Raw genomic sequence first — 25,165 nt, 5'->3', positions numbered from 1 at the left:
TTTTCAGCCCCTGGGAAGTACTGAACAACGAAGGGTACCCTGTCAATTGCAGCCCGTGTCTGTCTCCTGAGGAGGTCATTACGGTTCCTTGCGGTGGCACGTCAGAACTGGCGGTTGATGAGTTGAACATTGTACCCTGTTCTTGTGAGGGCATCTTTGAGTACTTCCAGGTGTCCGTCATGAGCAGATCCGGTGTATGCGTAGGGCTTGTCCATAGGGAATGGCTGTTTTAATATGTTTTGGGTGGAAGCTGGAGAAGTGTAGCATTGTGAGGTTGTCTGAACGGGATACAATGTGGCAGGTACTCATGTGACTCAGCCAACATTGTCTATCTTATACGTTGCAGGCAAGGATGCCCGGAGGCATGGTACATTGGGGAAACTGAGCAAAGGCTACGACAACGGATGAATTTGGCACAAGGAACCCACAGCTTCTGTTGTGACACTACAGATTTCTTACAGAAACTCAGTACCCACTATCCAGTCGAACTGGGAACATTCCTCATCATAATGAACGTTTCAGCACTCTATACCAACATCCCCCACAACGATGGCATCGTGGCAACAGCCTCAGTACTCAATACCAACAACTGCCAATCTCTGAGCACTGTTCTACAAATCATCCCCTTCATTCCCAATTACAACGTCTTCACCTTCGACAACCAGTTCTTCTTCCAGACACGTGGGACCAAATTTGCACCTCAATATGCCAACATTTTCATGCACAAATTCAAACAATACTTCTTTGCTGTACAGGTCCTCTGACCAATGCTACATACCAGATACATTGATGACATTTTCTTCCTCTGGACCCATAGCGAGGAGTCACAGTGACATCAACAGGTTTCATCCCACCATCAGACTGACCACAAACTACTCTTCAGAATCAGTCTCATTCTTGGATACAAGCTTCTCTATCAAGGATGGACACCTTAGTACCTTACTCTACCTCAAGCCCACGGATAACCTCATGATGCTGCACTTCTCCAGCTTCCATTTATACATATTAAAGAAGCCATCCCCTACAGACAGGCCCTGCATTTACACAGGATACTATCTAAATAGATTCAAGTTAGGTAAAGGGGGATTACAACGAGGTCTAGATGTTCTTGTACATCAGTCAATGAAGGTAAGCATGCAGGTACAGCAGGCAGTGAAGAAAGCTAATAGCATGCTGGCCTTCATGACAAGAGGAATTGAGTATAGGAGCAAAGAGGCCCTTTTGCAGCTGTACAGGGCCCTGGTGAGACCGCACATGGAGTATTATGTGCAGTTTTGGTCTCCACATTTGAGGAAGGACATTCTAGCTATTGAGGGAGTGCAGCATAGGTTCACGAGGTCAATTCCCAGAATGGCGGGGCTATCATATGTTGAAAGATTGGAGCGACTGGGCTTGTATACACCTGAGTTTAGAAGGATGAGAGGGGATCTGATTGAGACGTATAAAATTATTAATGGATTGGACACTCTGGAGGCAGGAAGCATGTTTCCGCTGATGGGTGAGTCCAGAATCAGAGGACACAGTTTAAAAATAAGGGGTTGAGGAGAAACTTCTTCACCCAGAGAGTGGTGGATATATATGGAATGCTCTGCCTGAGAAGGCAATGGAGGTCAAGTCTCTGGATAAATTCAAGGAAGAGATGGATAGAGCTTATAACGATAGTGGAATCAAAGGTATGGACAGGAACAGAATACTGATTGTAGATGATCAGCCATGATCATAATGAATGGTGGTGCTGGCTCAAAGGGCCAAATGGCCTACTCCTGCACCGATTGTCTATTGTCTATTGATTTGTTCAGATGTGGAGGAATGTGATAAACACTTAAAGATTTTGAAGGACACCCTCATAAGAACAGCATATGATGCTCAACTCATTGATTGCCAGTTCTGACATGCTACAGCGAGAAACCGCAATGATGTCCTGTGAAGACAGACACAGGAGATGATCGATAGGGTACCCTTCATCGCCCAGAACTTCCCAGGGAGCAGAGAGACTATGCCATGTCCTTTGCACCCTTCAACTTGTCATCGATGATGATGAGCATCTTGGCAAGACCATCCCACGCCTCCACTTCTTGCTTTCAAACAACTGCCAAACCTTAAACAAGACTATCCAGCCTTCAGGACAACATCGATTACAACACCACACAACCCTGTCATGGCAACCTCTGCAAAACATGTCAGATCATCGACGTAGATACTACCATCACACGTGGGGACACCATCCACCATGTACACAGCAGGTACTCATATGACTCGGCCAACGTTGTCTATCTCATACACTACAGGCAAGGATGCCCTGAGGCATGGTATATTTGCGAGTCCAAGCAGATGCTATGACAATGGATGAATGGACACCGTGCAACAATCACCAGACAGGAATGTTCCCTCCCATCGGGGAACACTTCAGCGGTCAGGGACATTCAGCCTCCAGTCTTCGGGTGAGCATCCTCCGAGGTGGCCTTCGAGGTACACAACACAGAATCGCTGAGCAGAAACAGACAGCCAAGTTCCATACCCATGAAGACGGCCTGAACCCGGTGATCTTGGGTTCATGTCGCGCAACATGTGACCCTACTCTGTATCTGTAAAATCTTCCTCACTCTCCTGTTTTGACACTATCACCTTGATAACCTGTTATGATCTCTCCACCTTAATTAGTTTGTACAGTTTTGGATTACTTGTTATTTTGGTTACACCCTCAGCATGCGACTCTTACACCTAACATGTTATTCCAGTCATTTAGTTTGTTTCCAGCACCATCTTTCATTTAATTTTTTGTAATTATCTCTCTCCCTCACTTAATCGGATTATAGGTCACCCCTTTGCTTGTTATTCAGCTGTTGACACTTCAGTCACACTGTCTGACACTCTTGGTCACCCACAGAGACTTATTATTCAACACTCCATTCACACCAGCTGTATGATCCTTTGATCTCTTTGCCTATAAATTCCATGTCTGTGTGCTTCCCTCTCACTTCACCTGATGAAGTGGCTACCCTCTGACAGTTTGTGATTTCAAATAAACCTGTTGGACTATAACCTGGTGTTGTCTGATTTCTGTCCAACACCGGCACCTCCACATCATTCCCACGGAGAGGCAGTAGGGTATAAACCGCAGCCGGGTAGATTGATGTTCGGAATGAGGAAGTCTAGGAGGTTTAGGAGGATTTAAAATACTCTGTTCCAGATGAGTGGCAGCCCAGGCTGATGTGGGAAATGAGGAAGGAAATAACAGGGGCCCTGACCCAAGTATTCAAATTGTTTCCAGTCACACGGGGGTGCCAGAGGATTGGAGAATGGCTAATGAGATTCCACTTTACAGGGTAGAGCTAGAGCAGGGAATTACAGGTCAGAGAGTCCAACATTGCAAGATGGCAGTGGAGGAACAGGGGGCTGCGTATGAGCTCTTGCCTGGGGGACCCTCCATTCCCAGCTGCTTTCCTTCTTTGTGTTACTTTTGCTTCTGCTCTTTTCTTTCACTTTATTTTTTATTTTTTGTCGTTTTATCTTTCGGTGGCGGGTGGGTCACCAGCATTGGCATGGCAGTGAGAGCGGGCCGCATGTGGAGTGGTGGATGTGGGTTCTCCTGTCAATCAGAAGGAGTGGCAGCAAAGACATTCTCCCTTGTGTTCAGTGCGGTGAATTCTCTTGCCATCCTGGGCCTGTGACAGTGGTAGCGAGCATGTTCTCCTGGCGTTCAGGACCGGCAGCAGAGCCCCTCCTGCAATCGGGGAATGGCAGCACCAACAGATTTTTCAAGATGGCGGTATCGGCAAGGCATAACCTACAGCCAAAGTAGGACCCATGTCCCAGCAGCAACCTGGCCTGGCAGCAGAGCCAGGAATTCCCTGGTTGCAGTGTGAATGTGGGCTCAGCATCATCAGCAAAGTGGGCCTAGAGGTGAAGAGATGATGCCTAACTTGGGGTGACTCCTACGTTGTTGGGTTCAGCAACAGCAGTCATCTCCCTGGAGGCTAGGCGCTAGTATAGAATGTGTTGGAAAGACTAATATTCTGACCTTTTTAAATTTTCTAATTTATTTGGCAGGTCACGTTAAAATTGTACAAGATTTTGTTTTGGCTGCATTTAGAATACTTTGTACAGTTCTGCAGTTCTGGTTGCCACATTACCAAAAGGATGTGGACACTTTGGAGAGGGTGCAGAGAAGGTTTACGAGGATGTTGCCTGGTATGGAAGGTGGTAGCTATGAAGAGAGGTTGAGTAGGTGAGTTTATTTTCATTAGATAAAAAAAGAGATGAGGGGGGGGGGGCCTGATTGAAGTTTACAAAATCATGAAGGGTATAGACAGGGTGGAGAGAGATAAGCTTTTTCCCCAGGGTGATGGATTCAATAATAAGAGGTCACGTGTTCAAGGTGAGAGGGGGATATATGCAGCAAGTACTTTACACAGAGGGTGGTAGGTACCTGGAACGCGTTGCCAGCAGAGGTAGTAGATGTATGCACGGTAGATTCATCTAAGGTGCAGCTGGACAGATGCATGAGTAGATGGGGAACAGAGGAATAAAGATGCTTGGGAATTGGGCGATAGGTTTAGACAGTGGATTTGGATCAGCTCAGGCTTGGAGGGCCGCAGGGCCTGTTTCTGGGCTGTAAATTTTCTTTGTTCTCTTTGTTTTTATTTCTATGACCTAAAATGCTGGACTATTTATTTTACTTTTCATTTTTTTTGTTTCCTAAGAATTTGATCTTAAGTATCTGTACCTAGATACCATTGTACCCAGGATGGTTGTGTGTGAACTTTTCACTGTACTCATTTGAGTAGATGACAATAAAGCTAATTCAATTCATGAGAGAGGAAACTACTGGAGAAAACAGCAAAGAAGAAAATGAATTTCCATTTAGAGACAAAGTTTGATGAGGATAGTTAGTGTAGCTTTGTCAGAGAGGGAACATATCCCACAAATCCAGTAGTATTTTGAGGTGACCAAACGTGTAGATGATAGTAGGATAATATTTGTAGTTTACGTGAATTTCAGGAAGGCATTTGAGAAGGTTGCACGTGGGAAACTGTTCAAGGAGAAAGCAAATGGGATCCAGGATAACTAGGCAAATTGAATCCAAAATTGACCTTGTGACAGGAGACAGAGGGTGGTGGTGGAAAGCTGTTTGTGTGACTGGAGCCTGGTGTGTAGTGGTGTACCACAGGGATTAATGATTTGTCCCTTAATGTTTGCGACTTTCAGAAATGATGTAGATGAAAATGTGGAGGGGGCTAGTTTATAATTTAGTTTGCATCATCTGCAAAGATTGGCCAGGTGGTTGACCATGAGGTGGAAGGTGTTAGAGTTATATAGCATTCAACATGGAAACAGACCCTTCGATCCCACGCATTCAAACATATTCATTAGGAAGAGCTGGAGAATAGATGTTTTGGGCATAAGCCCTTCATCACGAATGGCATTCTCCTGCTCCTCGGATGCTGCCTTACCTGCTGTGTTTTTCCAGCGCCACACACTTGACTCTGATCTCCAGCATCTACAGTTGTCACTTTCGACATATACATTAGGAGAACCCACTGGAACCTGCTCCACCACACAATAGAACCAGAGCTGACCTGACTTATCTCAAGTCTGCATTCCCACCAACCCGATAACTTTTCAGATTCTTGTTGAGCAAGGGTTAACAATCCCCACCTTAAGAACGTACAAGGAATCACTTCCAAATAAAGGCGATCAGATCTTTATTCCAAACACTGCTTAAATAAGATGACTAACACTATGCACACCATCTTCAGATATGATCTCACCAGTGTTCTACATAACTGAAGGACAACCTCCCTTCTTTTGCATTCAATTCTCATGATAGAATGTTCCCAATTATTAGCTCTCCCAAATACTTTGCCAGTGAAACTGAGGAACCATTACCACAATAGGTGCCCTATACCTGGAACCAGCTCAGAAATGCTAGTTTGCACAATGCTGAAAGTAGTATCAGGAGTGTGGTGCTGGAAAAGCACAGCAGGTCAGGCAGCATCAGAGGATCAGGAGAATCAACGTTTCGGGCATAAATCCTTCATCTGGAATGAGACTTGTGGGTTGGGGCTGAGAAAAAACTGGTAGGTTTTTTTTTTAGGGGGTGGGGGGAGGTGTCAGGGAGGTAACTTGGGACTGGGATAATGTGGGGGAGGGAAGGAAAACGAGGAAGCTGTTGAAATCCACAAGCGCAATATGAGGTATTCCTCCTCCAGGCATCAGGTGGTAAAGGTTTGGCAGTGGAGGCGGCCCAGGGCCTGCATGTTCTTGATGGAGTGGGAGGGGCAGTTGAAGTGTTCAGCCATGGGGTGGTGGGGTTGGCGAGTGCAGGTGCCCCAGAGATTTTCTCTGAAACGATCCGCAAGAAGGCGTCCTGTCTCCCCGATGTAGAGGGGACCACACTGGGTGCAACAGATGGCATTGGTAGAGGTACAGGTAAATGTCAGATGCATGTGGAAGGATCCCTTAGGGTCTTGGACGGAGGTGAGGGGAGTGGTGTGGGCACAGGTTTAGCACTTCCTGTGGTGGCAGGGAGAGGTGACAAGAGTGGGGTGTGGGCTGGTCTGGGGTGTGAACCCGACGAGGAAGTCACGGAGGGAAAGGTCTTTTCGGAACACTGATAGGGGTAGGGACGGAATTTTATCTCTGGTGGTGCGGTCTGTTTGGAGGTGGCAGAAGATGGTGGTGACTCCCTCATCAGGTCCACGCCCCCCCCCTCCACTCCTGGCACCTTTCCCTGCCACCACAGGAAGTGCAAAACCTGCACCACACCACTTCCCTCACCTCTGTCCAAGGGCCCAATGGATACTTACACGCATCAGAAATTTACCTCTACCAATGTCACCTACTGTAACCATTGCACCCAATGTAGTCTCTTGCATGTCAGGGAGACTGGATGCCTTCTTGCAGATCGTTTCAGAGAAAATCTGAGATACCCACACCCACCAACCCCAGACCCCATGTCTGAACATTTACCTCCCCCTCCGTCAAGGACATGCAGGTCCTGTGCCTCCTCTACCACCAAACTGTTACCACCTGGAGGAAGAACGCCTCATTCTGCCTTGGGACCCTTGAAACCACACGAAATCAATGCGGATTTCAAGTTTCCTTGTTTACATCCCCCCCTCCATTATCCCAGGCCCAAGCCTCCAACTCAGCACCGCCCTCTGGACCCGTTCATCACTGACCCATCTTTTCCCACCTATTGCTTTCCCAGCTACCTCCCCAACCCCACCTCCTTCCATTTATCTCTCAGCCCCGACCCACAAGCCTAATTCCTGATAAAGGGCTTATGGCCAAAATGTCGATTCTCCTGCTCCTCAAAATGCTGCCTGACCTGTGTTTTTCCAGCAACACACTCTCGACTCGGATCTCCAGCATTTGCAGTCCTCACTTTTGTCCAATTCTGAAATTAGGCAGCTACATAGCAAAGACGGAGTAACATTAGTGGACGCTTTTAGTTTTAACAGACTGGGAAAGACAGACAAGCACATGCCAGAAAGGTTGTGAATTTTCAAGTGTGTCTGGGATAGTTTCCTACAGCAAACTGTCTTGGATGCAACAAGGGGACAGCAATATTGCATTCACTAATGAGCAGATTTAAGTAGTGACCTCGTCATTTGTATTTTTCAAATAGTAACCATAACATGATCATGTTTGATGTAGCATTTATAAGCAAAGACCAGATAGGAGAATTTTAAAAAAATTATCCCATTAAAGTTGGTTTAAAGGCAGAAATCACACGACACCAGTTTATGGCCTAACATGTTTATTTGAAATCACAAGCCTAAATCAGTCCCTTTAACAGGATGAGGCAGAGGTTATCCACAGGAAACTGGGAAGCTCTAATAGGTAAAACAACTGAGGGGCAATGTGTTCAAAGAAACATTCAATGCTATTCTGAAGCACGTTGAACCCATGAGAAGGAAAAGTTCCTCCTCACACAAGAAAACTGCCATGGCAATCGGAGGAGGTAAAGGATAGCATCAAAGTCAAGAGAAATGGCTTATAAAACCTCAAACCACAGTACAGATCCCACAGAATGGGACAAATACAAAGACCAGAGGGCACAATGCAGCATTAAGAGTGGCTAAAAAAAGGATTATGAAAAGGAAGTTTGCAAGAGACAAAGGAAAACTACTGGTTAAGAGTACTATTGAAAGTGGAAATACTGTTAATGACTGTGGGAAAATTGCAGACATCCTGAATACTTATTTTGTTTCAGTTTTCACAGCAGTAAAAGGAGGATAGCCACCTGGAGATGAAAGAGGAGGAAGAATTTGAAGGTTGAGTGTCTTTAAAACTTGTCATAGACAGCTGTGGGGACAAAGTCCTGGTGTATATCGAAGGCTGAGATAGAAAGATTTGTGATCAGTCATGGCAATAAAAACTTATTGGGTAAGGGCAAAAAAGTGCATTGGGGAATGCCATGATCTTATGAAGGGCAAAGTAGGCTTGAGGGGCTAAACGAGGAGAAAGTGAGACTTCAGGTGACCTTCCATCCTGACCTCAACTGTCTATCTCAGACACCTCCCTCCCCTTGCTGGACCTCTCCATCTCCACATGGAAATACTTAAAACCAAAAGGGACTCAACAGTTACCTGGACTACACCTCCTCCCACCTTAATTCCTCAGCCTCCACTGCATCAGCTCTCAGGAGGCTTAATTCCACTGTAGAACATTCCAGATGGCCTCCTCCTTCAGAGACCACAACTTCCCCTCCCACGTGGTGGATGATGCATCTCTTCCATTTCCTGCACCTCCACCTTGAACACCCCCCAACTGCAACAAGGACAGAGCCCCCTGGTCCTCAGCTTCCACCCCCCACCAGCCTCCAGGTGGAATGCATAATCCTTCACCACCAACAAAACAGACCCCACCACCAGGAATATATTTCCCTCCCTAATATCCACGTTCCACAGAGACCATTCCCTCCATAACTCCCTTGTTAGGTACGCACCCTCCACTCCTGGAATCTTCCCCTGCCACGCAGGAATTGCAAAACCGGAGTCCACACCTCCCCCCTTCACCTCCATCCATGCCCCAAAAAGAACCTTCCACAGAGATTTATCTATATTTCCACAGACCTCATCTGTGTCTGTTGTTCTCTATGTGGTCTCCTTTAGACTGGGAAAACAGGATGCCAACTTGCAGAATGTTTCAGAGAATATCTCTGGGACACGCGCACTCAACAACCCCACCACCCTGTGGCCAAACACTTCAATGCCCCCTCCAACTCTGCCAAGTACATGCAAGTCTTAGGCCTCCTCCACTGTCTAACTCTAGCTACCAGACACCTAGAAGAACACCTTACTCTGCCTGGAGAGACTCTCCAACCACACAGGATCAATGTGAATTTCACCAGTTTCCACCCCCCCCACACTCCTGATGAAGAGCTCATGCTCAAAACGTTGACTCTCCTGCTCCTCGGATGTTGCTTGACTGGCTGTGCTTTTCCAGCATCACACTTTGACTTAGAGGGGCTAAGTGGCCTATACTGACTATTTCAGTTTGTCTTATGGAATCTTTCACAAGGCAATGGAGGAATTCCTCAGGGTAATGGCCTACACCCAACTATCTTCAGTTTCTTCATTAATAAGATTGTAATTCTAAACTAATCCCATATGTCACTGATCTGTATCCCTCTATTGCTTGCCTGTTCATCTGGCTGTCCAAAAGCTTCTTAAAATGTTGCTCTCCTATCTGCTACCACCTCCCCAGCAGCATATTCCAAGTACTTAGCCTGGAAAGGAAAAAAAAATTGCCTTGCAAATCTCCTTTCAAAATAAAACTCTTTCACCTTAAACCTAGGACAACTGGCATTTGACATTACCATCCTGGGAAAGAGACAACTATCCATGCTGTCTATCTCTGCTTCTCAACTCTATATTTCTATCAGGTTGCCCCCTTGACTTCCAATGCTTTACAGAAAACTAGCCAAGTTTGTCCAATCTTCCACTTAGTGAATACATACCAATTCAGGCAACATCCTGGTAAACCTCTTTGGCACCCTCTCCGAAGCCTTGACATCCTTCCTATATTGTAGTGACAGAACTGCACACAATACTCCAAAATGTAGTTCAACTGAAGTCTTGTACAGTCGCAAGTTGTCTTGCCAACTTTATACCCAAAGCCCAGACCAGTGAAGGTCAGCATGTTTTACACCACTTCATCCAATTGTGTTGCCACTTTCAGTAAGCAATGAACTTGCACCCAAGAACCCCCTGGATATTAATGTTACTAAGGGTCCTGCCATTTACTGCATACAACAGGTCAGAGGCTAGGAATCCTGTGGCAAGTGACCAGTCTCCTGACTCCCCAAATCCTGTCCAACTAAAAGGCCCAAGTCAGGAGTATGATGGAATAATTGTCTGGCTGGGTGTAGCTCCAAAACACTCCAGCAGCTTGACACCATCCAGGACAAAGAAGCCCACTTGAATAAGGCACGCTGTATACAAATATTCACTCCCCCAATGTTCAGTTACAACAGTGCATACCAGCTACAAGATGCACTGTAGAAATTCACCAAGACCCCTTCGGCAATACCAACCAAAGCCAAGACCTACTTCCCTCTAGAAGGAGAAGGACAGCAGATACATGGGAACAGAAGCACCCAAACCAGACACCAGCCTGACTTGGAACTATATCACTGCGCCTCAGAGTCAAAATCATGGCACTCTAACAGCATTGTGGACGTACATGAACTGCAGTGGTTCGAGGAGGCAGATCACCATCTTTTCAAGGACAACCAGGATGGATAATAAATGCTGGCCCAGCCAGTGATGCCCCACATCCCTGAAATAAGTACAAGAACAGGTATTTGAAGAGGACTTATGTGAGGAGAATGTTAAAGTGTGGGACTAAATAGGCAGCTGATTTAAGCCCCTAGGCATCAAGATTCCACTCAAATAGATCAAAGGGTCAACTGTTTCAAGAAACTGCATATTTAAACCCACAAATGTATTGAACTGGTAAATCTCGAGTAGTTGAGCTGAAAACAAAGATCTAATCTTGAATAAACTCATGGAAGATCCGCTGTGAACACATTTTATTAAATTCCCATCTTTCAGGGACAAACATTTCATGTGTTACGTTCAAAGCAGCACTAGTTTTAAAAACACAAATAATCAGAACATTTTACAATGACTTGATTTGAACAACTGTTGCTGGTAGTGATGATTTGACACATGCAAGATATTTTGGGCACTGCCATTAATGTCAAAAAGGTTAAAAAAATCTTTCAGCTGCTCTGGTGGCTCATAACCTACACCAAACACATTCCAAAATCAAAACACTTACATTTAAAAAAGTTAAAAATGCTTGCTCCTACTCCTTAAATAAAACCAACAGCCAAGAGAAAAATTCAACCCATTTACAATGAGATTCTTCCAACCCACTTAGAAGTAAACAGTGTTCCTGTGGAAAATAAAAAGTCATACACGGGCTCCCTACACAACAATTTCCACTCAATATACAAAGTGCTGCTTGAAGTAGTCTTCAAATGTCACGGTGACATATATAAATGCAAGTGCATTATTTCAGTAGAATACTACATTCCAAGTACCCAAGGGATTCCAGAATCTACAGTCACAGTTCCTGTGCATGTCAATTGAGGTTAGTCTCATTTGCAGACTGTACAGATGTTTTTTCCAAATGGTCATCCTTAGGTGAATGGTTCAGAAGCGTAGAACACCCGTTATGATACCAGTGATCAGGGCTGGCCTTAGAGTTCCTCCATTTCTCATGAGCTGCTCCACTATTTCTCTTTGTGTCAAAATTGCCTGCCTTTCCTTTTTTTGGTACAAATCTTGAGCTGCAATGAAAATTAGAAGTATGAACACAGGCACCACATCACAATCTAGACTGGATGCATCTAGGACTTAGATCGGAGATCTGCAAAATAGTTAAGGAAAATGCAACCAAAACAACATTGTAGATATCTACAGTTTTTTTCTGCATTTAGTCACAGGACCTGAGCATCACTTGCATGGCCAGCATTTGTTACCAATGGCTTTCAAGGTTTTGGTGTGGGTGGTGGTGAACTGCCTTCTTGAACTGCTGTTCCACACAGTTCCATTTAGGAATACCTGAAGTGGTAGATTGTCTTGGGAGGAAAGGTTGGACAGATAAGGCTTGTGACCACTGGGAGTTAAGAAGAATATGAGGAAAGTAGATTGAAAAACACAAGATCCTGAAGGTCTTGATAGAGACAAAATGTGGAGAGGCCTTTTCCTCCTATGGAAGGGTGAGATGTCACTGTTTAAGAGTCAGGGCTCCACAATTGAGAGATTAGGCAGCATTAGCGAGAGCATCTGCTGAACTCTTCCATAACCAAAAAAAAGGGGAAAAAAAAACAATTCATGGAATACATTACTTCTTAAGTTTACTCATGGGACATGGGGATTGCTGGCTTGGCCAGTATAAGTTGCCCATTAGGAAGGTGGTGAGCTGTCTTCAATTACTGTAGTGCATGCTCTGTAGATAGACTCTCAGGAAGGGAATTTAAAGGTAGAAAGTGGATAGATTATTAAGCCAGGAAGTGAAAGATTCAGGGAAAGGCAGGAATGTAAATCAGGTCGTAATCACTCATGATCTTAAACAGCAGATTTGAAGGCCTGATTGGCCTGTTCTTGCCCCTTGTTTGCTCTTAAGCAGCTGCCAAGAAAATAATTTTGTATTTATATTCTAATATAGAAAACAGGAGAAGACCATTCAGCCCTTAGAGCTTCCTCTGCCATTCAATACAATCCTGCTTTCTCCCCATAGCCTTTGAACCCTTTAGCCCCAAGAACACGAATTCCTTTTTAAAAACATTCAATGTTTTGGCCTCAATCATTTTGTGGCAGAATTCCTCATGCTCCCCACTCTCTGGGTGAAAGACGTTTCTCAGTCCTAAATGACCCCATTTCTTTAGATTGTGACCCTTGGTTCTGGACTCAGACATCAGGGACATCCTTTCTCCATTTACCTGGTTTTGTCTATTAGAATTTTCATCTGTTTCTGAGAAGTGCTTCTCATTCTCCTAAACTGCAATGAATTTAGTCTGAACTGATTCCAGTCTTTTCATGTCCAGAAACCCATTGTGGTAAACTGTTGTTGTACTTGCTCCACAGGCAGATCATTATTGCTCAGATAAGGAGGCCACAAGTATGCTGTCACCATGGCCCCACAGAATTTCAGCAAGATATTCCGACCTCTCTGCTCGAATTCTAAGTTATGATGGCCTTTTTCACCACCTCTTGCATATGCATTATTAGTGACTGAAAATTAATGCAGCTACAGAGTTGTTCTAAGGCCCATTCAATCCCCTTCCCAACGAGCGAAAGGAAAAAAGTAAAAAAGTTACATTTCACACTCCAACTCTGTCACCTGATAGAGGAGAGGATGTTCTTACAGGATACTGACCTGACTAAAGAATTGAAACTACATATTCTCACCATTGTTTTACAATTTTAACAACTTTGCTTACTCAATTCCCACCAGAAATTTGTTTCTTACGATCAGATGGTAATTAAGGATTAGCACAATTAAAAAAAAAAGGTTTATTACACACCTAGTTCCTTGAGTGAGGTGCATTTTTCGACCCGTTTCTGTGGACTTGGCACTATTTATTGGAGGAAATTTAGTACTTGAAGGTTCCGGCGTAATTACTGGAGCTGTATTAGGTCGGAGGTAAGCAGGTGAATTTGGTTGTGATTGTGTCTTATGGTTCTCCTGCCCTGGACCTAGAAGATAATTATGGTCTGTAAAAGGTTATAGAATCAAATAAGTCATGAAATTTACACAAGCAAATGTTTGCNNNGGGCGCGGAGGAAGAAATGGAGGAGGTGGTGGTGTTATTTATGTTTGAAATCCAAAATAGACTTCAAAATGTACTAAAGATTAGCTGCAGTAATTCGTGTAATCATCATCAACATGGGTTTGTTATTTATAGTCTGGTGACTAAGACTAAAAATGACCAAAAATGTAAAATGTTTACTTAACTGTAAATACTTTCACTTCCAATAAAGTTGAGAAACTATGAATAAAGTGCAACATCGCCTGCAGGATGCTCTTATTGATGGTAAGGTGGGTTTTCTACTCAATGCCTATGAAAAGTCATGAGTTTGTAAGGTTGACTACTACACAAGAAAGAGTGGCACAGTGGCTAATGGTGAGCATTGCTGTCTCAGAGCACCAGGGATCCAGGTTCAATTCCACCCTTAGGCAACTGTGCAAACTCCACACAGATAGTCTCCCCATGTCAGCATGGATTTCTTTCCACAGTCCAACTATGTGCAAGTTAAGTGGAATAGCCATGCTACATTGCCCATTAGTATTCAGGGATGTGCAGACTGGGTGGATTAGTCATGCGAAATGCAGGGTTAAATTGGTGGGGGTCTAGGTGGGCTGCTCTTTGGAGGGTTGGTATGGACTCGATAGGCTGAATGGTCTGCTTACACACTGTAGGGATTCTATGACAAGTCGATAATGATGCGCCTGCACAGAGCACCTACAGTGCCAAGAATAATAAAGGCGCGTGGCATATTTACATTTGAAGGAAACATATTAGAAGCAGTGTTCTATAAATTTTTGAACATCCTGCCAATACTCAAATTTGAGCATTGTAACCTCAACCTGTCAATGGGGAGGGCCAATGGACAGGAACAGAAAAAGGGGAAATTTTGTAAGTTAAACTTTCCACTGAGCCCAGAGTACGGAAATCTGGAACAATAGTGCTCTGCAGAGAGAAACTAGACCAAATGTTTTTTGACTACAGTATGTAGTGCTGGAAAAAGCATAGCAGGTCAGGCAGCATGTAGGAGCAGGAGAATTGATGTTTCAGACATAAGTCCTTCACCATTTATTCTTGATGAAGGGCTTATGCCCAAAACGTCAATTCTCCTGCTCCTTGATTGCTGCTTGACCTGCTGTGCTTTTTCCAGCACCACACTCTTGACGCTGATCTCCATCTTTTTAAACAACCTGTTTATCTGAAAAGATCACAGAACTAAATACATTAATTCTCTTGTATCCCACCATTTTTGTGTGTTTATTTCAGATCTTCATCTGCTGAATGCTGCCAGTGGAAACACTTGGACATGTGTTTACATTTGTAAATTTGAGAAGTTACTCAATGGTTAATACTCTTGATCAACAAACAGCCTGCTTTCAAAAAAAGGGAAATCCAACAATAAAACAATTGAGGATTAGTAAGGAGTCTAAACATTAGCTAACTCAGGGGGAGAGGATGCAACAGAATAGGCAAATTGTCACATTCAAAATCAACATTCAATTGTTTGCACATTTTTATTTAAAAAATAAATACTTACTAATGGAGGAGGCACTTTGTGGTTTCATTATTTTTGGCCTTTTGCTCTCCACAAAAGGAGTCATGTTCAAAAACTGCTGCTTCAACCATGTTGCTCGTTCCTCTTCAAAACCTTTCCTCTGCAGACAAAAAATGGAAAAGTTACAAAATGTCCCTTCCTGATCTATCAATGCATTCTTTCCACAACTGCCATATGTACTATAGCTTTACAAAATATTCTTGTTAATTCTACATTTGCATAAAGTAGCTTCATATAGTAGCTTCTTTCCTAAAGAGTTTCCTTTAGGAAAAAGAAAAATACCAAAACTAGAGTCATAGAGATGTACGGCATGGAAACAGACCCTTCGGTCTAGCCTGTCCATGCTGACCAGATATCCCAACCCAATCTAGTCCCACTTCCCAGCACCTGGCCCATATCCTTCCAAACCCTTCCTATTCATATACCCATCCAAATGCCTCTTAAATGTTGCAATTGTACCAGTCTCCACCACATCATCTGGCAACTCATTCCATACACGTACCACCCTCTGGGTGAAAAAGTTGCCCCTTGGGTGTCTTTTATATCTTTCCCCTCTTACCCTCTAGTTCTAGACTCCCCGACACCAGGGAAAAGACTTTGTCTATTTATCCTATCCATGCCCCTCAATTTTGTAAAAGGTCACCCCTCAGCCTCCGACGCTCCAGGGAAAACAGCCCCAGCCTATTCAGATCCTCCAACACTACTTTTGGAACAAAGTCAAAAATCAAAAACACCAGGTTACAGTCCAACAGGCTTATTTGAAATTACAAGCTTTCAGTGCAATACTCAGGTGACGAGAGAGTGCACACCAATACAGTTTATAAGTAGAGATCAAAGGATCATACAACTGGTGTAAGTGTAGTGAACAAAGCTAAAAATGGCTGATGGGCAACTATTAGAAAGGGAAATGCAAGTTTGGATTGATTAAGATGCAAAATCAGAACCTGTTTCAGGTCACTGCCTTGAGATCATTAGATTTTAATCCGCATCTGCCTAACTTTCCAAACTTCAAATCTGGCAGAGATACAAAAGGTGATAGGTCAGGTTAGACACTGAACTGTAGGTGTGAGACCTTCAGAACTTGTCCCCAACTTTTAAATCAGATTGGTCTTGTTCCAAAAGCAGGAATTTGTAAAACACCATACTGACTGACTGTAGACCACAGAAAGAAAATCTTCATGCAAATCAAATACCATAATTTTATTTAAAATCAAAATTATTCTATAGTATCTGGGTCTGCCAGCATTGTGGACTCTGTCCTGTTAAAGCAAATTGCAGAACAGTTACAATTTATAAAATGTTTATATCCACTGTTTCACAATAGCTGAAATTGTGTCATTGGACATGACAGGAGAAAGTGAGGACTGCAGGATGCTGGAGTTCAGAATACAGGGTGTGGTGCTGGAAAAACACAGGTCAGGCAGCATCCGAGGAGCAGGAGAATCAACGTTTCGGGCATAAGCCCTTCATCAGGAAAGCCCTCATTCCTGATGAAGGGCTTATGCCCGAAACACCGATTCTCCCGCTCATTGAATGCTGCCTGACCTGCTATGCTTTTCCAGCACCACACTCTTAACTCATTGGATATGACTGCAGATTATGGAATTCATGAAACTGCAGTCTTTCTGCACGACAAGACAGCTAATTTCATTGATCTTTTTGCTATAGTGTCCAATGTTGTACACAAAAATAATTCTGAAACAAAAAACAATTAGGGCAAATACCCAGATTTGGATGGTTACAAAATTAGTACTCTATACTATGAAAAGCATGATTATTTCAGCGATTCCAAATTAGATGAGATGGACAGAATTTGCAAACATATCACCTCGCAACTTTCCACAGCCCTTTCACCAAGTTCAAAACACAAGTACTGAGTTTGATGTAATACCTTTCATTTGCCTGGATAAGTACAGCTACAACTCCACTCAAGAAGATTGACATCATTCAGGACAAAGTTGGTCTGCTCAAAGTCAGTAGCCCATCAGAAAACCAAACTAAATACCCAGGTGGGACTTGAATCCACAATCCCTGCCTATGAGACCAAAGCCTTATCCATTAGGTCACAAAATCTTCAGTGTTTGGCCTGGAAAATAACAGTGTTAACTTCCATTTAGCAACTAACAGCATAAAATAACTAAGAGCTAGTACCTCATGTCCTAATCTAATGGCAGCTTCTGTAAAGTTCCTTCTTTCTCTTTCAAAGTTTTTCTTCTGATCATTAAACAATCTCCACTCTTCTTTCAATCGTTCTTTCTCTTCCAGTAAGTAGCAGTCACGCACTAATACAGCTGTTTCATCATCACACTGGGGATTAAGTTGTTGCTATGGAAAAGAAACAAGCAAAAACTTCCACATTTGGAAACATGATATCAGTTCACGTTGATGGGTTTTGATTTTTTTTTTAAAAAAGTTATTAATTTAACTCAAAAGCTGTTAAGAACGAAGCATCAAAAACTGGTCAGCTACATTTGCAATCTCAGATAATAAAGCCATCTGTAACTACTTGCAATAGATCTTTCACAAATTCATTCTACAGTTAAACTAAACACCAGACACTCAGGTGTGAAACATAACACCAAATAACATAACATGTTATACCAAATGATTGGTTTCTGAAATGTACATTCAATAAGTCAAGCTTTTGGTCATCTACCTCATGTTATGACCAAGATAGAGAAGTGCACTTTATTTCTCCAATTCCACTATTCCATGGATAACAGCATTAATTTAGGCTTTACCTACTTGCTGATATAAACAAATCACAAAAATGTAAAAAAGCAGTTAACAGATTTTCAGGTGAGAACATTTACTTCACACACAATAAATAAAAGGTTGTTGTAAATATAAATGCCATGGCATCTGTGTACTACATTCCTCCGCAAGAAAATAAAACAGCTGCACTTGAAGCAACTGTTGGCGAACAGTGACATGGGAGAGAAGTCGGATTTTAAAATTAAAATAAGCACTCTTTCACGTGCAGTGTACAAATTTTTCTTCGTTAACAGGTGTGCATGAATACTACACAAACCAATGTTGATTGGAACATAATCAGAGTAATAGCCTATAGTTTTCCACTAAACCCCAAATTCTGTTTAGCATAGAGGATGAGGGAGAAGACGATGTCATTCAGCACACAGTCGGTGCTGCCATTCAATAAGACCTTGGGTGACATGGTGATGGCCTTAACTCCAATTTTCTACTTATCTTTCTTGAAAAGGAGTCAAGACTTCAAAAAGAAGAAACTTAAAAATGGTCAGTACGACTGAGTAGGAGTACATGGTATGTCACACAACTCTATCAGAAGAACATTATTTTAATTGGGAAATGTTGATGCAGAAGGGACCAGTCACTTGAAGGAAAGTATGCCAATGCAGCAAGCAGTTAGGAAGACAAATTGGATTTGTAAATAAAAGGATATGTACAGAAACAAGGACATCTTGCTGCAGCTATACAAGACCTTTGTGACACTTGTAGTATCTTTGTTAGAATTGTACATGGGATGTAGGAATCTCTGGCTAGGTTGGCAATTACTGCCCCATCCTAATAGCTCAGAGGGCAGTTAAAAAAGTCAATTACATTGCGGTGCATCTGGATTCCTTAGGTCAGACCAGTAAGGATAGTAGATTTGCCTCTTTCATTTTTAAACAATGCCTTCTAATTCTAAATCCCAAAAGAGGGAACTTCCTCAGCAACCACTCTGGTCAATTACACGTTTCAATAAGATTACCACTTTTTCTAAATGCCAGCAAACTCTCTTCCAGCTTGCTCAACTTTTATGCATAAGTGGCGAACCCTTCACCCCAGGAATTAGTCAAGGGAACTTCCTTCTTACTGCTTCTAATGCAGATTATCTCCTTTGAAAGAGAAAAATGGTGCACAGTAGGCCTGCAACGTTTCTTTAATTTCACACACTATTCTCCTTGTAATAAAGGCCAACACCATTTGTGGCCAACATTGAAAGGTTTCTATAACAGCACACCCAGTTCATGCTCAAGACAAACCAATAAATTTCTAGAAACAAATGATAAAGGATATGATAATCATGGGGAAAAATGGCAGTCATGGACAATCCACTATAACCTGGCTGAACGAATGAAATGGCATGTACCTGCTTCCATGTCCTTACTTCAAAAGAATTTAAGTGGCTGCAAAAGGTTTTGGGATTTCAAATGTCATGGAAGGCATCACATAAAGACTTGTATTTTTTTTTATACATACTTTATACCTAAGGCACTATTTAATCACAGCTGCCTACTGTTGGGTTTACAGCCACGGCATAGTTGCTATCAGCAAGGTCCTGACTCAAAAGAGTCAATCTTAAAGTCAAACTTTACCTGTAACAACTGTTGCTGAGCTTTGATCACATCCCTGCACTGCTGAATTTCTATTTTCAGCTTCTCAATTTCTTGCACATGATCAGCTTTGCTGATAATTTCATCACGTTCACAAAAACCAGAGTTCACCAAGGCTGCTGTAATAAATGCAATTCAGCCCATTAGAATTGCACGAATTGAAGGTAAAACAAATCATACATCTGAACGTACTTAAATTACAACAAGGCTTTGCATTTTCCACATTTCTAAAAAAAAAATGAAATATCAGTGCTTGGGAACTTTACCAAGAAGCATAAAGTAGGTGTTTTTCTAATAGACAACAATTCTTTTCTGGCTATACACACTAGTAGAGTGGAATGACAGGTGATCTCACTGAAATATGCGATCCTTAAGGGACTTGACAGGATTACATGTTGAGAGGATGTTCCCCCTTATGGGAGAGTTAAGGACCAAACTAGTAGTTTCAGAACATAGGGACATCAACTTAAGACTGAAATGAGGAGAAATTTCTTCTGAGGATTGGGTGTTTTTGGAACTCCTTGTCACAGAGGGTTGTGGGAGCAGAGTCCTTGTGTATATATTTAAGGCTGAGATAGACAGATTCTTGATTAGTCATGAATCCAGAGTTAAAGAAAAATGCAGGAAAATGGATATGAAGAACGCAAGGTCAGATTAACCATGACCCTAGAATGGCATAGCAGGTTTGGAGGGACCAAATGGCCTACTTCCGTTCCTATTTCTTATGGATTTCGAGATTGGCATCATTTAGCTGGAATTAGTCTTTTATAAAAAAAAGACTTATTCTTGCATAGATATGAGAATCACTTGAAAGGCCAGCAATTTTGCCTAACCCTAATTGCCCTTTAACAGAGTAGCTTGCTTGGCCATTTCAAAGGGCTAGGTAAAAACAAGGACTGCAGATGCTGGAAACCAGATTCTAGCCTTCGGCTTTTGCCAGAAACGTTGATTTTCCTGCTCCTCAGATGCTGCCTGAACTACTGTGCTTTTCCAACACCACTCTAATCTAGAATCCATTTCAAAGGGCTGTTAAGAATTGACCACAGTGCTTAGAGTCTGGAGTCACACACAGGCCCAAATGTCCCTAAAGCAAATAACAAATAGAAGGAGGTTTACACATTGATGACAGGTGACAAGTTGATGATGGTGACAGTTTCATGGTCACGGAGACCAATTTTTGAATCCCATATTTTAGTAGACTTTAAATTCAACTAGCTGCTATTGTGAAATTTGAATGCATGCCTCTCATAGCATTAGTTTGGGTTTCTGGAATGCTAGTTTTCTGATGTTACTACCACACGATCATCTAGCCAGAAGCATTAGTCTATTAATAATTTCCAGTATTTAGGTGTCCTCAATCAAATAAATGAAGTAGTAATTTAGTTCAATAATATACCTTAAAACAAGGGTTATCCAAACAAGAGTCAATGCATGACAGGCCTTTCAATGTGGTACATCATTCCAATTGTACTTTATTCCTTGCTATTTGTTTGGTCCACTTGAAATTTCTTGATTTGAAACTGGGTTTAATCATCAGTTTCTTTATAGCCCACAAAATCCCGTGGCATTCACCAGATGAATACAATGGGGGAGGGATGGCCTAGTGGAATTGGGGTGGCACAGTGGCTCTGTATTTAACATTGCTACCTCTGTATCAGGGAGCTGGGTTCGCTTCCAGTCCCAGGCAATAGTCAGAGTTTGAATGTTGTTTTGGGTGGATTCCTCCCATAGTCCAAAAGATGTGCAGTTTGGATTGGTCATGCCAAATTGTCCCACATTACCCAGGGATGTGTGGGTTAGGTGGATTAAGCTCTGGGAAATGCAACTCTGACTGGTGAGTCAGAGTTGGTGTGGATACGATGGGCTGAATGGCCCTCCACACTGTTGAGATTCTATGGAGCTGGGGGAGATAATGTTGGTGTTGCAGTAATGTAGTCAGCCTAGTACTCCAGAGGCCCAAATAAATGCTCATGAAGGACACTGGGTGCCCTCTTACTACAGTAGCTGGTGGAACTTATTAAACAACAGTAACAATGCAACTAACAATTGTACAGGAATGCATACAATTCACAATTGTTGTTTAGTGAAGATGATCTGCCCATCTTCACCTAGACTGGTCTACACAGAACTCCAGGCAAGAGTGAGGATTACAGATGTCGGAGATTAGAGAGTGTGGGGTGCTGGAAAAGCGCAGGTCAGGCGGCATCCGAAAAGCAGGAAAGGAAAGAAAGAAAAAAAAAAACAAAAAACCCCGACATTTTCGGGCAAAAGACGATTCTCCTGCTCAGATGCTGCCTGACCTGCTGTGCTTTTCCAGCACCACACTCCCGAATACATAGACCTCCAGTCAGAGTAACATGGTACATTTTTACTAAACCTAACAAGCCATTTGTGTAGAGGGTAACCTGGGATAGGTAATAAATCCTGGCCTTGTTAGTGGGGCCCCCATCTCAAAAATTGTTTTTTTTAAAAAAAAAAAAAGAGGGATCCTCATAACAGACTGCTTACAACTATCCTGGACAATTCAATTATGAACAAGTCAAAAACCATACCTTGGGTGTCGAGTTTCTCAACATGGCTTTTCAGTATTCTCCACTGTTGCCGGATACTGTTGGTGAGTTGCTCCCGGACTACATCACACGAAAGCTCCAAGTTATTTTCTTTGTTTGATCCATGAGAATCTTCATCATTGTCAGATCCTGTCTGAGGAATAAAATGAAAAAGAAACTTGCTTTAAAATAAACACATCCCTCCACATGAAATCAAGATTTTCATTTTCTAACAGAAATAGAAAGCATTTTAATGTCTTTTGCATAGAAAATGTGTGACAACACACTAAGATTACAAGTATTAGATCATTTGGAGACTTTTTAAATCAAATGTTGTAAATCCTTCCAATGCACTCAGTTACAATCACCATTCATTCCTTCCCCATCATCAGGTTAAAAATCCCAGAATACCTTTCAACACTGTGGATTTATCTCCCATCATGGACTGGGGCAGTTCAAGACAACAGCTCACCATCACCTTCAAAAGGACAACTGGATCCAGAAAACAAAGACATTGCACCCACCTCCCATGAATGAATTAAAAAACGTAGTCAGAGGTAGATTCAGAGTCAATACCACTGGTGGGTTATAGGGAATATATTATTGTGATATCTTGCTCAGCAGTTCTTTGAGAGAGGACGACAAATTGGGGGAAACTTTAGGACTTCTGAGAGATCAATCAAAATAAACAAATAAAGATCAACTACACATGTTTATAAACTTTATGAACAAGTGGTTTTTGGCATGCCCCAGCAAATAGCCCAGGCAGCAATGAAGCTGCAATTGCTCATACTTAACAGCTGGGAGACAGAGACCAGGGCTATACGCCAGAATTTGAGAAGATTTGTAGCTAGGGTGCTCGTTGTTGTGGTTCTGTTCGTTCCTAGAGGCATGGTACTCATCCACAAATTCAATCAATAAGCACATCGACCTGGACCCTATATACCGACCACTGCAGTGGACAGCTGGAACCTGACAACCGGAAGCGGCAGATTCAAACCACTACAAATGCCGGAGGAAAGATCACAGAAGCACTTCACAGGAGGCTCCCAAGCACTGAGGATGTCACCTCGACAGGGGACGAAACGTCTGCAACACAAATTCCCAGCTCGGCAAACAGAACCACAACTATATGCCAGAATGCCACCTGGTCTTATGGCTATGGGGTTAATTGCTCAGTAAAGGAAAGTAACACACCACTTAGAGTAAGCAGTTCAGAACAGCAAAGCTTCAGATACCACATTTGTGTTGTGGTATCTCTAACACCTTGCTCTTCTGGTTCTAATATTCAGTGGACAATTTGAGAACTGGAGTAGGAACGTAGCAATTGCAAGGTTAAAGTCAATTTCATCTTCTCTGGAGACATCCTAGTACTGGAGACATCCACAGGTGAACATCTGTGGAGATTGCTTCATTCTGTTTGAGATTTTAGAGCAGATTTCTAACAACAGCTCAAATGACAGACTCACACTGAGGTGATACAAACGTCTTCTATACAAGCATGTGACTAACCAAAACATTAAGACTGCTATGAAACCAAAATACTACATATTTTGAAGTGACAGGGAAAAAAAAAAGAGACATACCCATATACTGGGCATTTATTCCCTAAAATGAAACAAAGGACTGCAGATGTAAGAGATTCTAATACAAATAGAAACAGAAATTGCTGTAGAAACACAGCAAGTCTAGCAACATTGGAGTAGAGAAAACTGCTTCCTGTATGGTTTCCATTCTGTTTCTCAATTGCCTTTGTCTCCATTCTGCGATGGTATCTTCCACAGGGGTCTTTAGAAACATCCACTTTTTCCCCCTCAACTGAGGATTCCCTGCCACCATGGTTGACAGGGCCTTTAGCTGTGTCTGGTCCATTTCATTCACTTATACCCTCACACTTCCTCTTCTCTCTCACAATAAAAAGAGCGCCCCTTAGTCTTCACTTTCCACCACAACAGCATCCCAGTTCAGAGGGATCACTGAACTCAACGTTAACTCCATTTTCTCTTCACAGAAATGCCAGACCTCAAGGAGTTTCGCTACCAATGTTTTTAATTGTTTTTAAAAATATTGTCAATTGTTCTACATTAAGTAGTACTAAGAGTTAGGTATCATTCAAAAAGTTGTCATACAAATGGCAGAGAGCGGCGCGAGCTGGGCGGAAGTGAAGTTGGAGCGCAGAGCGAGTCGGGAAGGCAAGTGATTGATATTTGAGTGGGTGCGTTCTAGACCCCAGGCCCTACATAATAGGGCCTTCCTCCCATCCTCCTCCTCTCACCTCACTTTAAAGTCCACAGGTAAGCTACTCAGTGTTCTTGTTTTGGAGACGAAGTGTAGAGTAATGGCAGCGCAGGCAGTGGAATGTTCCTCCTGCAGGATGTTTGAGGTAGGGGTGACCACCGATATTCCTGCCGACTTCATCTGCAGGAAATGCAGTCAGATCTTGCTCCTCACAGAACGAGTTAGGGAACTGGAACTGGAGTTGGAGTTGGATGAACTGAGGATCATTCGAGAGGCTGATAGATAGAAGCTACAGGGACATAGTTACGCCAGAGAACAGAGGTAGCTGGGTAACAGTTAGAGGTGAGAAGGGGAGGAAGCAGGCAGTGCAGGGATCCCCTGTGGTCGTTCCCCTAAACAATAAGTATACCGCTTTGGATACTGGTGGGGGGGACAGCCTAGCAGGGGTAAACTGCAGTGACCGGGCCCCTGGCACGAGGTCCGGCTCTGAGGCTCAGAAGGGAAAGGGGGAGAGGAGGAGAGCGCTAATTATAGGAGACTCTCTAGTTAGAGGGACAGGCAGGCGGTTCTGTGGGCATGGGCGAGACTCTCGGATGGTTTGTTGCCTCCCGGGTGCCAGGGTCCGAGACATCTCGGACCGTGTCCTCAGAATCCTTAAGGAGGAGGGTGCGCAGCCAGAAGTCGTGGTGCACGTTGG

The 25,165-nt window shown here is 43.0% G+C and overlaps 1 protein-coding gene across 9 annotated transcripts in view; it reads right to left on the bottom strand.

The window, feature by feature from the left end:
* Positions 1-11,029: 11,029 nt before the first annotated feature.
* ssx2ipa (synovial sarcoma, X breakpoint 2 interacting protein a) overlaps positions 11,030-25,165 on the bottom strand; it is a 62,794-nt gene continuing 48,658 nt past the window's right edge. For 7 of the 9 annotated variants that reach the window (XM_043698600.1, XM_043698602.1, XM_043698601.1 and 4 more), the window contains 6 exons: positions 22,234-22,384; positions 19,664-19,800; positions 17,478-17,651; positions 15,309-15,426; positions 13,550-13,739; positions 11,030-11,809 (listed from right to left, as the gene is read on the bottom strand). In XM_043698600.1, coding sequence (XP_043554535.1) covers positions 11,602-11,809; positions 13,550-13,739; positions 15,309-15,426; positions 17,478-17,651; positions 19,664-19,800; positions 22,234-22,384 — 978 coding nt within the window. In that variant the 3' untranslated portion in view covers positions 11,030-11,601. The remainder of the gene's footprint in view (positions 11,810-13,549; positions 13,740-15,308; positions 15,427-17,477; positions 17,652-19,663; positions 19,801-22,233; positions 22,385-25,165) is intronic. The other 2 variants (XM_043698606.1, XM_043698607.1) reach the window with 2 other exon arrangements.

This window comes from Chiloscyllium plagiosum, chromosome 11 (assembly GCF_004010195.1).
Source record: "Chiloscyllium plagiosum isolate BGI_BamShark_2017 chromosome 11, ASM401019v2, whole genome shotgun sequence".
Lineage (NCBI taxonomy): Eukaryota > Metazoa > Chordata > Chondrichthyes > Orectolobiformes > Hemiscylliidae > Chiloscyllium > Chiloscyllium plagiosum.
This window is presented reverse-complemented; position numbering and strand designations above follow the sequence as displayed.